Source organism: Lissotriton helveticus, chromosome 8 (assembly GCF_964261635.1).
Source record: "Lissotriton helveticus chromosome 8, aLisHel1.1, whole genome shotgun sequence".
Lineage (NCBI taxonomy): Eukaryota > Metazoa > Chordata > Amphibia > Caudata > Salamandridae > Lissotriton > Lissotriton helveticus.
This window is the reverse complement of record NC_136069.1, coordinates 739,868,718-739,884,242: the sequence shown is the minus strand read 5'-3', so window position 1 is coordinate 739,884,242 and position 15,525 is coordinate 739,868,718. Positions and strand designations below refer to the sequence as shown.

The 15,525-nt window shown below is 41.8% G+C and overlaps 1 protein-coding gene across 3 annotated transcripts in view; it reads left to right on the top strand.

Annotated features, from left to right (window-relative positions):
- Positions 1-15,525, top strand: part of LOC144772891 (acetylserotonin O-methyltransferase-like) — a 667,360-nt gene that overhangs the window by 299,308 nt on the left and 352,527 nt on the right. For 2 of the 3 annotated variants that reach the window (XM_078657559.1, XM_078657557.1), the window contains exon 4: positions 10,749-10,817. The exons of the other annotated variant lie outside the window; for it this stretch is intronic. In XM_078657559.1, coding sequence (XP_078513685.1) covers positions 10,749-10,817 — 69 coding nt within the window. The remainder of the gene's footprint in view (positions 1-10,748; positions 10,818-15,525) is intronic. 3 annotated transcript variants of the gene reach the window in all.

Genomic DNA, 15,525 nt, shown 5'->3' with positions numbered 1-15,525 from the left:
CTTTAGATCCCCTGGAGGGTCTACTGCCGCCTGATAATGTGATTTTTTTGGTCCAGGTAGCGTGGAGTTTGGTGGTATATCGCCTTGTGTGTGATACATGCAATCCTGAACTGTATTCTTGCTTCGAACGATAGCCAGTTGAGTGCCTTCAGATGTGGCGATATGTGGGCACATTTTTTTAATCCCGTTATAAGTCTGGCTGTAGTATTGAGACATGCTTTTAAGGGGGCTGTAGAGGTCTTAGGAAACCCTGAGAGGGTAGTGCATCCATACTCAATTCTTGATATGACCAGTGCTTGGACTGCCATTTTGAGATCATGTGATTCGATTAACGATTTCAGTTTTTTGAGGTAGCTCACATGAAATCGAGCGTTTGTTTGCCATTGTGTTGATGTGGGTTTGCATGTTTAGTTCTTTATCCAAAGTGATTCCCAGAGATTTGGTTGAGTCTACTAGAATTGAGGAACTGTTTAGCCCAGTGTTCCTCTTGGTCCATTCCTTAATCCTGGCTGTGCTTTTAGGAGGGGAGATCAAGAGGAATTTGGTTTTCTTTGCATTGAGCTTAAGATGATTGTCATCTAGCCATTCCACAGTTCTCAGTAGTGCCTTTTTAATTATGACGATCTCTTCTGGTGATGTAAGTTTCATATACAGTTGAGTGTCATCTGCATACATGTGGAAGGAAATGTTAGCCTGCTGTAATACCTCTGTTAATGGTTCAATGTACAAGTTTAATACTGATGGCGATAGAGTTGATCCTAGTGGAACCCCAATCTGAATTGGAGATGGAAGGGATAGCTCATTGTTGACTCGGAATATGTGCAAGCTATTCTCCAGGAAGGAATAGAACCATTTCAAGACTGTTCCTGATGAAGCGATCCTATTTTCGAGTCGGTCCAATAGTTTGGGATTGTTTACGATGTCAAATGCGGATGAGTGGTCAAGAAGGACGAAGAGACAGGTTTCATTGTGGTCTAGAGCAAGCAGAGCATCATCTACTATGTGCAGGATTGTATTCACGTTGAATGGTGAACATTAGAGTCCAAAGCTTAAGGCCTTTGGTCAAGTTAACATAGCAAAACACTTCAAAACACATTGAAATGCATAATTATAGAGACATGTACAGTTATAAAAACAAATGCAGGATACTATTCAAAAGAATACATGAGTATATCAGAGCGTATCAAATTACTCAAACTACATAAATGTAAATATATCTGAAAACTGCAATTGGTACTACTATGAGAAAAACATTAGTATGCACGCTCATATAAACTTCTAGATTATACAGCAAATGCAACTTTAGTATTTCGGTCAAGTGCACCACTTTACGTTAATTATATCAAAGCACACACATATATGGCATATTATATATGGCATAGTCAAAATGTAAAAGGGAGGATCTGAAATTATGCTACTTCAGTCCCCCCTCTTATGGTGAATCAACCCATCACGATTTAAGATCAAACGTCCCGATTACCAGTTTGGCGGTACATAGGATGGTGTAGGCAGTGTGGGAGCAGGGCAGTGGCATGGCGGCCTGCTCCCACACACACTGCCAAACTCATGATCAGGCCCTAAATCTTATCAGATGGATCTTCTAAAACCTTGTGGTTTAAGAATGTTTCATCTAAATTCTTTCCGATGTTTAATGTCATTAAAGTATATACTCCCCGGGTGACTTTCATACACTTATATCCCTTGAAGATCACTACTAGGGATATAACACAAAGGCCAATTATCACAATAAGTTTCGAAATAGCACCTAAAATTACAAATACCAAGTTTCCAAACCGTTTGCCTACTGCAGACATTCCAATCCAAATGGCTTATCAATCACCTGTTACTTCGAACCCCTGCAAACCCTGGTGCAAATCAGATATATTCTTGATAAAATTCTTCAAATCCTAACTCTTGTCAGGAATGTAGGTGCAGCATTTCTGGACCATTAGCATTTGACGGACTCTGCCCTCTTTTGCAAAACGGATAGCTAACACAAGGTAGTTTTGCATAACCATTCCGTTTTGCAAAACCACCATTTCCGTATCCAAATCTAATAAAGTTCCGGCTTTACTAGTAGCCATTTAGCCAATATAGTGAACATAGTGAACAACTTTCTAACAACTATCTAATAATTATAACATTCAAATTCACACCTACATTGCACCAAAAATATCCCCCACTACTTCAGCACTTATACCTTATTTATGTCTGGAATTCGTTTCCCACACAGGATCATTGAGATGTACACCTCATGTGGCAAGTACCATACCAGCCTCTGGGCAATGTGAAATAAGCATGCACTCCACAAATAAAGAAGACTTTAGGAATAACACCCATCAAAAATAAATTCCAATTTCCCCTAACTCCTAATATATGGTTGCTCTCAATCTTTCCCACAAAATAATTGGCAAAAAAAAAACATTGCCACAAATATACATACTTTCCCTTTATGTTTCCAATGTAGTGTCAATGCTGATTGATTTTCTGCCACTAGGTCTATTTCTTCCTTAGTCCACTTATGCTCATTCTTAATGTTCTTGTCTATTTTGACCTAGACCCCATTCCTCTCCTCCTGTCTTGAGCTAAATGTAGAAATATCTTCTCAACCTCTGTTAGAAGGCAGGTAAAATTATGTCTGTGAGCATTGGCCGTGTCTACTGTTATGATGGGTTTAAAGAAACTTTTATTAATTCCAGGAAACTAAGTATGGGAACTTCTGAAAAAACAAAATCTTGATTGGAAAAATAATTTTTAAAACGTTCCCTTTCATGCATAAGCTTCATTCAAATAGTACATGTATACCATAAGTCAAAGGGATATGATAGAATTGATACAGTCTGAAGCTGATGCAGGCAATTGCATACACACATAGCAATCCCTAACACCCATAGTGTCAATACACTCATAACACAGTTTAAAATAAGCATATGCAGAATAATCGCCTCTGAATGTATCTACGTGCAATTTTGTCTCATCTAATGAATACACGCTAGAACTTCTAGGGTGTAAGGACTTGCTAATGATTGTAGACATTGCCCATTCAGCCCCCTCTGAATTAGACGTATATGGATATAATCCCAAAAGCAAAATGGTCAGTACTAAAACTATGAGTGTGCCTGCTATTATTGACCTGGATCTACTAGTATTAGAATTAGCTTCAATTACGACCCTAAAACTCGGTCTGTTGGGTTGAACTTAGCAGAAACAGAGTCTTTTCTGCCAATTTCCACCTGTGCAAATGGCAATACCAAAGTAAAAAAATATGCAATGAGAATATTTGCACATTTTTTGTTAGTCTTCCTTAGCCCTACTCCATATTCTTCTAAGGGGAAACCTTATTCTCCTTTAGCTGACTTGGACCTCAGTGTTCTTGTTTCTTCTCCTACCAATCTATAAAAAAGTCTCTAATAATTGCACAGTTCAAGGTCACTGATAGTCTCTTCTGCAATAAAAGTTCTCAGTCGATTTGATGGCAGAGCAAGTTCAAATCACAGTTCAAACAAAATGTTCAGTTCAAGGAGGTTCATTTGGACTGCTGCTATTAACTCAATATTCCCAGAATTCTCTCTCTCTTTCTCTATGTAATTTTGGCAAAGTAAGTCCATTAAGGGATGACTATCTCCAATGGGGTACTCTAGCTTATTTTGATCTTATGAGAGCAATCCCGTCACCTCCTCTGTCACTCAAATCAGAATCCTCAGTGTCTTCCAGAATAGTCTAGAACCCACTTTATCCTTGGGGATTCAGTTTCCCTCTCTCCTGCCTTCTTAGCCAAAGTTCTCCTGCTGCCACTTCTGCTTCTATAGCACAAGGCCCTTTGTCAGGGTCTGATTTTGATTCAGTCATCTACACAGGACTTTTATGCATGTTTCTTCACCAAATCTCATTCACCAGGAGTAAGGTCATGACACTGCTCCTGGTTGATGCAGGGCTGTGGCAATTTCAAACTGATGAGACACAGAATGCACCACGTCAGCCAGTCCTTTGCAGTAATCAAGTATCATGTCATCAAGAATGTCCACAAACTCATTTGCAGGTATAGCTGGAAGTCTTATAGCTCTGCCCATGATGATCTCATGAGGGGACAATCCTGTCCTCCGATCAGGTATGCTACGAAGATTCATCAACACCGGAGGCAAAGCTTCAGGCCACTTCAACGATATAGAAGCACACACTTTTGAAAGCCTGGATTTCAAAGCCTCATTAATCTTTTCCACCAGACCTGAAGCCTCGGGTCTACAGCTGCAATGCAGTCTTTGTTTAACTTGTAAAGCTGCACACAACATTCTCAAGATTTTATTGTGGAAATATGTTTCCCGGTCTGATTCCAGAGAAGTCGGAAGGCCAAACCTAAGTATTAACTCTCTCAAATGAGATTGCCATTCCTTCTGGTTGGGTATACCTCACGCCAGTGTGAAACGATGCACTAAACAACCAGGACTTATCTCAAACCATTGCACATGGGCATTGCAATTAAATCTAACTGCATCCAACAGAAGGGACCACCTGATCTTCCTATGCGGCTCAGTGTTTCTGCAATGCTTTTCCCTACATTGTTCTGTTGATATACAAAACATCTGTGACACAATGCTTCAGCCAGCTATCTAAACCTAGCATTAAAGCAGGCCTGTCTAAAAAACATGACCATGGCATCTCTAACCTACATGAGTAAGGCTGTGATAATGTTGGCCAATGGTGGCAGTAGACTGTTAGGTAACACAGGTATTCATTCAATCTCCTGAAACCCAAATATCATGCTCATCACTCTTGACACAATATACCTTACTCCAGCTTTGCAGTTCTACCTCTGATACTTCCTTCTGAATCCTCTTGACTTCCTCCCATGTATGAGCATTTGTTAACAAAAAGTTGTTGTTTATCCCAGTTGTTCTTTCATTAGTGTGCTGCCCATTAAAGGTACACGCATTATGAGCACAATACTGTGCAACCTTGTCAGCATATCTGTTGCCAACCATCACATAATCATACCCATTACAATGAGCAGAACATTTTATGACCACAACTTGAGGAGACAGTTGCAATGCCTCAAAAAGCTTCCTCATTTGTTTTTCTGTTCCGGATTGGAGACCGCAAATAGGTCATAAGCTCCCTCTGGGACCATAACTGTCTAAAATTGTGAACAACACCAAAGCCATACTGAAAATGGACACTCTCTGCTGGTCTAAGACACAGCACGCTCTTATAAGAAAGTTAATTCAGCCTTTTGTGCAGAGAATACTCCTTGGAGCATCAAGCTTCAACTACTCCTGAAACTTTAAAGAAACCTCAATATTGTTTATCTTTCTGAGGTTCTACCTATGCAATACTTTCCACTGGACTTCTGTAATCCCATAATAGTTTAATTACATGGGCTCCACTGAATCTCCTTCAAAATACCTTGTTGAATCATTTTCCCGATTACCGTAATAAATCCAGCAATTTTTCAGGGGTCAGAATATATTGCAAGGCTCTTGGGTACACAATATTAGGCTTTATCTGTATAGGGACAGACTCAACTCATTTGATGAGTTTGGGGCTATCAAGGCGTCGTGAGGAAAAAATCCAAACAGTTCCTGCTGACCGTGGCGTCGCGGGCCAGCTACGGTGTCGGAAGACCTGCAAACAGTACCTTCGATGACCTCTTGTTGAGCTTCCGAAAACGGCGTCCCCAGGTGTCGGTTTGGAGGCCGGTGCAGGAGTTGTCGGGGGCCCTCACAGTCACATGCATTGCAGTTTGATCTCCTCTCTGATGGAGTCAGGAGTGCTGGCATCGGCAGGCATTGTGTGCTATGGTGCCAAGTGCAGCGGGGTGGCGTGCGGTGCCCTCAGGTCGGGGTGCGAGCAGCGGCTCGGTGGTGGCGTCAGATGGCGTTGTCGTAAGACCAGGGTCATAGTGCGAGATGAAGGTGGTGCTAGTCACGGTGCTGGCAGGTCACAGTGCAAGCAGCTGTCGTTGGCTGACGAACTGGAGTCGATGGTACTGGCGTTGGTAGGCCAAGACTGGAGTACGGGATGAGGGTGGTGTGTCGTGTAACTTTATGAAAGGTGCCCTCGAACCATTTTGCAAGCAGTGGCATCGATTTCAATGTGGAGCGTCGTTGTCGGGTATACGAAGGCTTTATCGTGACGTGGGGCGGTGTGAAGTGCGGTGCCCACAAGCCACAGTCCGAGCAACGGCTCGGTGGTGGTATCATCGGTGAGACCAGGGTCGCGTTGCGGCGTGCCCTCTGCAGTGCCAAGGCATCGTTATGAAGCGAGGTGATGCAGTGCCCACAGGTCGAAGTGCAAGCAGCAGCTCAGTGACAGCATGCGCAGGCATCGTCGTGGAGACCAAGGTCAGGGTGCGGCATTGCGGCGGTGCCCTCTACGGTGCCATCAGGACACGGAGTCAGCAGCAGCATCGTAGACATCATCAAGTTGCTTTTTCTTTGTTGCAGCACAAAACACATAGTCCCCAATGCTGAGGCAGAAGAGCTTGAAGTCTTTGTTGCTCCTGAGACTTCGTGAACAGGGAGCAAGCTCTACCTCAAGGCCTTGGAGCAACTCAAAAAGCAGATTGCAGATAGTCCAGTCCAGTCCTTACACTGTCCAAGACAGAAGCAGCCACTGCAGGCCAACACAGCAAAGCACACAGCAAAGTGGTAGGTCCTCCTCACAGCTTCTCCAGCTCTTCTTCTTGCCAGTCTTCGTGATCCAAAAGTGTTTAAAAGTTCAGGGGTCTGGGCCCCAGTATTTGTATCCAAAAATCCTTTGGCCCTCTAGGCAGAGGGTGTCTGTGCCCTGCCAGAACCAGTTTTTCCTCTTCTGGTGTGATTTCCCACCAGGGGGTGGAGACAGCATTGTTAGAGGCAGACCAGGCCCTTTGAGGTGCAAGGAAATCTCCTCCCTCTTCCCCCATGGCAGCCGAAGTCTATTCAGCGCTTTCCTGACCTATTTAGATGATCGGAAGCAACCTTTGCTTCCTAGCCATCTGTCATCCAAAACCCAGACAGGCAGTCCACATTCCAGCAGATGACTGAGCAAGAAAATACCTACTTTCTAAAAGTGGTATTTTCAAACACAGAATGTAAACATCCCCGTCACTAAATGATGCATCTTCAAATTCTGAGTTGAGGCATACTAAACTTTATTTTCCCACCTAGTTCCCTGGGCTAGTTATGTTCATAAGATGTTATAAACAAACTTCCCATTCTGTCCTATGGGGAACAGATAGCCTTGCAATAGTGAAAAACGAATTGGGCTGTAATTCACTATCAGGACATGCCACACACACCAGGACATGTCCTACCTTTCACATACACTGCACCCTGCCCACAGGGGTAACTTGCGCCTTCCTTAGAGGTGACTGACATGTAGAAAAGGGAATCTTTAGGACCTGGCAAGTGGGTGTACTCGCCAAGTCAACATGGCAGTTACAAACTGCGCACAGACTCTGCAATAGCAGGTTTGAGTTACCTTTTTGGGGCTTCTCGCGTGGGTTGCACAATTAGTGCTGCAGGCCCACTGATAGCATTTGGTTTACAGGCCCTGGCACACTCAGTGCACTTTACTAGGGACTAACAAGTAAATAAAATACCCAATCATGAAAACACCAATCCATAACACATTTTACACAGAGAGTATATGCACTTTAGCACTGATCAGCAGTGGTAAAGTGCCCAGAGTCCTAAAAGTACCAGTGGCATAAATCCCTTGATTCCCTTTCTTCAGTATTTGATTCATATTCACAGGGAGGTACTCATTTTATTAGGGCTCACATTTACCGGTGCAGTATCCACTCCGGAATTTCCTTTCGCATTAGCGCCTCCACCTCCCACTAATTAGGTCTCATTAGACGGAGGTGTGTGTCCTGACAACACATTTAAAAGGCTATTGCTAGAGTCACTGTCACTGTTTTCGCTTAGCTGATCTGGTTCATTTGCCATGTCTCTTTTATATTTCCTGTTCTCCTTCCTTTTCTCAAATTCTTCACCTGTTGATGAGGGGTCTAATTTTACTCCCTCTATTATGTCAGTTCTCCTATTCCTCTGTTCTGCATCCCAGCTTGCATCAGCGTAAATACACACTGCCTTTCTAGCTCTTCCCTGATACCTTTCCTTCTTTCTGGCATGAGCTACATGCTCCCAAGCATTTAGCGCTTCAATTCTTGTAGGTCTAGGCTGCATTTTCATCTAATATAATATCCTCCTCAAATTTTCAATGATTCTCACATTGAACATACCATAGCATGAACATGCCAGTGCACCTTCTTTCTCTGTTATCTTGTGCCATTGTTTAAGTCAAATACTTGTGGGAAACCCTACATTTATTGCAATCTAATGACATGGAGTATCTTCGGGTGGTGCCTCTTCTCCCCCTCGAACAGATATTGTCACATCTCCTCTCAACAAATCTTGTATAACTTTAAACATTTAGTTTTCCAACAAATGTCAGTAATCACAAATAGAATTTTGATTCAGAGCAGGAAATAATGGTTTACTCACAATTCTCATTCAGAGTCAATGACCAATACCAGTTCAACACTCTATGATGTAGACAACCAATAGCAGCGTGGCTTTATACCAAATAACCAATCTCGATGCTGCACACAGTGACATCAATCTCACTCCTTACAGCAGTGCACCCTGTTTCTCATGAACGCAGGCACTCTCTTCAGCATAATCCATTCAACACCAATAAAAAGCAATTGCAACAAATAACTTTGTCTGCTCACTAAAGAAATAAACATTATTCAATCATAGAAGAATGGCTTGTAATAACACTTTCTGACCTAGTCTGACACACTGGAATGAGACCTTGACCTATAGGGAATCACCCCGAATAGTACAGCGTCCCTTAGCACAAAGGGCCCACTACACCAACCACACACCTCTTTCACACACGAAGATAAATGGGCTTAACTCAATTGTACTATCAAGATGTCTCACAACAAGCATAAAAAAAAAATTGGCAGACATTTACCATACAGTGCCTTCTATACTTTCTAATATCGTCCCGCTATCTTAGGCCACCTCGGTTCTCCATATTAAATGCCACATTTGCACGACATTCAAAACATCTCCACGAAACTTCACAAACTGCAACTAATTCTAAGCAATTAAAATGTGTAACACTATTAATACTCACACCTCCGCTGTTACAACTCTCTCGAAATGCTGGAACTCTGCCTATCCTCCAGACAAAAACATGGGCTCTAGGGCTGGGATTGGATCTGAACTATTCTAACTAAATATATTTTATCCTCATTTTGCTACAGTCTGCCAAGGCACAGAGCCAAATATCCAAATTTCCATTTTAGACGCTTGAAAAATAAAGAGAAGTTCACATCATCCTAAAGTTTGATTTACAGTGTAGCCAATTTGACCATACAGTGAGTACCCAAAAGTCAATAAATGGGAATAAATGTATGGTTGTTACGCATTCAAAGCTAAAACTGATGTATACAAGTCTCAAGAATATAGTGTAAAAATACATAATCACTGCTGGCATTCCAAATCATCTGACAAAGTTTATCCTCAAAAGCATAAAATATACAAGGAATTTGGTAACAGCAATGCACAAAAAAAGGAACAAAATCTGGTGATAAGTATATGATTTTCGGTCTTCTTGCCTATACATGAATACATTGAATTACCAAAACTAAACCAGAACTAAGTAGTATTTAAATTAGGAAACCCTAATTAGATCCTTTAAAGCAGGAAGGTGTCAGTATTTTAGAGACTTCTATAGAGGTTTCCGAGATCAGGAGTATTGCATGGCATAATGCCACACAACAGGAATGTAGCAAAGAGTTTTGTGCCCTTCCCAGTCTAAATGGAATCTGACTAAAGCTAAAGTGTGACCACCAATTAAATTTCCACAGATCATCTGTGAATCCCACATCATGTGTCCCAGTACTTTTCTACATTCTCACAGTCACACTTGGCAACTTTATTCAATACTCCCATCTCATGATCTGAAAATCGGGATGTCTTTAGTTTCCCCCGTCTCTAGTTCTTTCCTTTGTTCATTAGCGCATCTCGTCTTTACCAAGGGTTCCCTCCCAAGCCTCACTATCTCTCATACACAATGTGCCTTTCACTAACTATGAAATCATAAGCACACACCTTCAAAAAAGAAGAAAACATTGCAACCCAAGCAAGCTTTCACAATGAAAATGAAACATTAGTACCCAAATGCTTAAGGCCTTTGGTCAAGTCAACGTAACAAAACACTTCAAAATATATTCACATGCATAATTATGGATACATATACAGTTTTAAAATGAATGCAGGATACTATTCAAATGAATACATGAGTATGTGAGAGTTAGCAAAATTACTCGAATGCAGATATATATGAAATAGCAAATTGGTACCACTATAAAGAAAACATTAGTATACATGCTCAGGTAAATATCTGGATTGTACAGCAAATGCACTTCCATTATTTCGGTGAAGTACACCACTTACATTAAACACATTAAAGCACATAAATATATGGTACTATATGAATGTATATATGGTATAGTCACAACAAGACAGGATGGTGCCAAAATCAGGTTGCTTAAAATAATTTCATTTCAAAATCAAGTATATACTTAGCTACAGAGCCTAATTTATTTAGCATGCCAATGACCAGTAACTACGCAAAATATTTAATCCTATCCTTTTGATTAAGTTAATATGACTACATATGAACATGTGAGGAAATTGAGTTCTGGATGAAAATAACTCTGTAAACCTTTGGTTATATTTGTCTCACAGGGAGGGGACAACTCAGGATGAAAGAGCATTTGGGATATCAAGAGAAACCCCGTATGATGCGATTTACAGGTAATGCTAATTGCATTTTACTTGTAATGGAATGCAAATGAATAACACTAAAAGTGTTCTCCAAGATCTACAATATGTGACATGTGCATAATTGTGTTTCTCTTGATCTCCTTTATAACATGTGTGTGTGTGTTTTATTTTAATTTTCATATTTCTGTGTGGTTTAACTCACTGCTTGTCTGTTACAATTTCATCGTATTGGCTATGCAATGATAGTCAGATTCATACTGCTATTTAAAAATCTTAATTGAATTTGGTGTTCAAAAGCTTGTTTTTCAATTGTAAGTTTGCACTGTGTAGTCACAAAAAGAGCATTTGCACTCATACTGATGTGTACTCACATACATTGTAACAGAAGTATAGTGTAAATTTATATAGAGTAAATGTATTCACAGTCATGGAATGAGGATTCCATTGTGGTTATGCATTCAAAAGTTAGTGAACAACTACAAACTCAGGGTCCAATTCACAAAGGTAAAGTTAGACCAAAAGTCTAACTTTAGACCTGAAGTCTAATTTTAGACCCACAGTCTAACTTTATACCGGAGGTCTAACTTTACACCTGAATTCTAAGTTTAGACCTGAAGTCTACATTTAAACATAAATTTGAACGGCCTTATTATAAGTTTGGAGGTCCATAGGATCACCAAACTCATGGTGGAGGTGCTATGGTGGTCGGGGACTGCTGCACCAGCGGTCCGACCACCGTAGTATAAGTACAGAGGTTTGATATCCAGAGAACTGCGATAACCTCCAGGGATCTGCGATTGTTGGTGGTGACATGTTGGTCTGATTCCACAAAATACTGCTGCAGCACCACCAAGCATAAAATTAGTTTCCTCACTACCCTCATTTTGATTGCAGTGAGCCCGCCATGAAATGGGTGGCGGTGAGGACACCGGGTGGCCCTAATGGGCCCCCTGGATGCCTGTCTTTCTGCAGCCCAGTTCTTGCACAGCATGGACTTTACAGTCAATGTAGTGCTGGAATGTCAGCGCTGCCTTTCTAAGGCTCTCCCATGAGCCTTTGACAGGCAGTGCCATGGGCCAGCTGCCGTAGGACCGCCTGCCTGAATTACAACTTGTAATGTGGTAGGCTGGCGATGGCGAAGTTTGGCGGTGTGAGAGTGGGGCAGTGGCCAAACTCATAATCAGGCCCTAAGTTTACTACTTGTAATTTTACTCGTAAACTTACTAACTTACCTTTGTGAATACCGAAAAGTACTAAGGGTATACTTTTGATCTAAGTTAGACTTTAAGTCTAAACTTAATCATTGGGTTTAAAGTTAGACTTTGGCGTATAAAATTAGACTTTAGATCTAAACTTAGACTTCAGGTCCAAAGTTAGACTTTAGGTTTTACTTTACCTTTCTGAACTGAGCCCTCAGTTTGTTAGTAGTTACATTTGCAAGGCAAAGTCACGCCCTGGAAATTGTAAGTTATTTAATCCTAGGAGAGTCGGAGTAAATCTCTATGCCAGATTAGAATGGGAAGGAGCACCATATTTGGTAAAGTGGCACAGGAAGATGTTTTTCCACAGGTCGAACAAAAAGTAAAAACTTAACCAAGCACAAATGCTCAAATGTAAATGAACACCATGTACATTTAAATGAGCGACAATGTGAGTTCTCTTGGCAATCTGCAATAGTCACATCATTCCAGGAGTATGAATGAAGTTTTTTCAGGAAATAAAAACAGAATGCAAAATATATTTCAAACGGGGTGCTAAAACTACAGGAGTAAAATTACAACTTTTGTGAATCAGGCTCAAAGCTTTGTTAGAAGTTGCAGCAAAAAAACATTTAGATAGAGTATGAAAGGCTATTTATAATTCATCCTAACTAAGTAACTTTTCACCACCCAAAATCGTGTGTCTACAGCCAACCAGTATGAAATTTAACAGGATAAAAAAGTGCAACTATCTTAATGATTATGACTTCTAGAATGCTATTAGAGCATGCTAGTGGTAGCAAGTAGTTGGTTAGGAAATGTCTTCTGAAGGTTTAGCTTAGACCCTTCATTGCTAGGGATTCTCCGCTCCACCGTCTTTTCCTCATCTTCCAGGGGCTGACCCCTTTTCTGATGTTTGGGCATTGCTCACTGAAACCTTCATAACGTTTTACAAAATATGTGCCTTTTTTCCTGGGATTTATAAAGGTACACAGAGTTTGTGGATTGAACTGTTGGAGGGAACTGAGAAAAAATTAAAATATAGCAAACCTTTGTTTGGGAGAAATGACTGTGCAGGAAAGTATATTTTGTAGGTAAAATTAACATCAACAAAAGGTTTCCTGTGCTAATATCACCATCCACTTTGCTTTTAGGAGCCACAAAACTTGTAAAAGAAATCCGTTTTTACCACAGTTTTTTTCTTCAAATTTTTCTATGTAGTAGTCCATTCTTCCGCTTTTTTGTCAGTTCAACCTACTTACAGTTTGTGGTGGAAACAGGTGTGAAAACCACTGGATGAACCTGGAATGCAGTACATTTATGAATACTGAGTTCATCAAGGGGGTAATTTGCGTATAATGCACACTGTTGTCTCTTCGAAAGCAAACATTAAAATTAACAAAAAATGAAAAAGTTGGAAAAATATTAATAATTGATGACAGCATTTTCTTTCTTTCTTTTTTTTTGTCACCATCAGAAGCAAGTTAGTTCTATTGGGTATTGTTCTTTCCCCTCTCTATCTTAAGTTGGGGATGTCCGACCAAAAGATGATTAGTATTGGTGAAAATCAAAGCAGTATAGTGTAATCATTGGGCACAGTCAAATGTCTTGTGCTGTTAAGCCATCTGATATACCATAGCCACAAATTGTCCTTATTCATTTTGTTACCGCTGAAACAGTTGATGGTTGTTTTTTAGGTATAGGCTATCTCCACTAGCCATTTGTTGTCTGATAGTGGGCATGATTGGAGCCAGTTTTTACATATTTCCCTTTTGGTCAAATAAATCATGCAGAAAAGAAGACTTCTATGTGACAGTTTAGTACGAAGGTTCAACTGATTGTCTGTTCTAAAAACAATTAAATTGTGTCTTTTTTTATTTTCTATTCCACTTTAAGGTTTTTGAAAACAATATTACTCATGTTCACTCAAAACTACTTGAGCAATTGGCAGGCTGCAAATGTGTTCTTAATCAGTGTTGACCCTTCAACATCTTTTGTGGTGGCGTCTTTGATTTTTCACAAATTTCTCTAGTTTCTGTGGGGTCCATTTGAAACTGTAAAGGGAATAGAAGTGTTTTTTCTTTATGATAAAAGGTTTACCTGTGGAGTTAAAAAACATCATAGATACTTGCCATGTATTTTGAAGCTCTGGCGCGGGTAAGTATGTTTCCCAGATCTGCTAGGTCATCTTCATCTTCTTATCTTCTGCCTTCAGTAGCTGCCAATACTAAGCTGAAACTTCTTAATGTAAAGTCTGAGGGGTATATTTACGAGATTAGTAGCACCGGGCAGGCCACCAAGTCACCTTGCTGCGCTGCCCTGAATCACTGGAAAAAGGGCAGGAATGCATAGTATTTATCCAATACAGTGCATTCCTGTCCTTTTGCCTGGTGCCATTTTTAGAGCCTAGTGCCAATACAGGAACCCTTGCACCATGGTGCAAGGGTGTCACCAAAGCAGGATTATTTTTGCACCAAAACAATCACAAGAGGTTTTTTCCTCTTTCTACGTTACTTGTGCTACCGAATGTAGGAGACGCAGAAAGATGAAAAAATTAGTAGACTGAGGAGCCCAATATTTGCCGGACGCGCCTTTGCTTGCCGCCACCCTTTTTTGCCAGAGAGCGCGGAACGCGGAGGAAAGCCCAGAAAGCCGGAGAACTACCTCTCCCATCGTCTCTTGCGGCACCCCGCGCCACACTGCACCGTCACCAGCACGCCAGAAGGCGCTTAAAGGGGGCCAGGGCTCCCGCAGCACGAGAGCCCAATATTTGCAGGACACACCTTTGCTTGCCGCCACCCTTGTTTGCCAGAGAGCTCGGAACGTGCGCGGAGAGAAGCCCAGGAAGCCAGAGAACTACTGCTCCCATCGTCCCTTGCGGCGCCCCAACACACCGTCACCAGCACGCCAGGGGGCGCTAATAGGGGGTCAGTGCTGCCGCAGTGCGGGAGTCCATTATTTGTAGGACGCACCATTGCTTGCCACCACCCTTGTTTGCCAGAGAGCGCAGAATGCAGAGGGAAGCCCAGCAAACTGGAGAATTACCATTCCCATCGTCCCTTGCGGCGCCCCATGCCGCGCTGCCACCAGCGCTCCAGGAGGTGCTAAAAGGGGGCCAGGGCTTCCACAGCGAGGGACACGCGTGGGCGTGCCTGGGCCAAGGGTGGGCCCGTCTAAGCCTGTTAGAGACCGTCCGAGACCGTCCGAGACCGTCCGAGCCTGTCAGAGTCCGTCAGAGTCCGTCAGAGTCCGTCAGAGACCGGAAGAGCCAAGAAGAGACCGGAAGAGACTGGGCTGGGGCACCCCCCTTTCTTCAGCCTCTCCATAATCTGGTCAGCTTTTGTTTCCTGTAAATCCATACTTGAAGTACTCGTGTACCATTATCTTGAAAGTATGAGCATGATCAAGCATAAGGGGGAGGGGGACCAGGAGTTGTAGGCACGCTAGTGCTTGTTTGTCACGGGCGGAGTCAGTCTTAATTCATGAGATTGAACTGACCGTAACTAGACTTTCACTAGATCCACACAGAGTCCCCACTG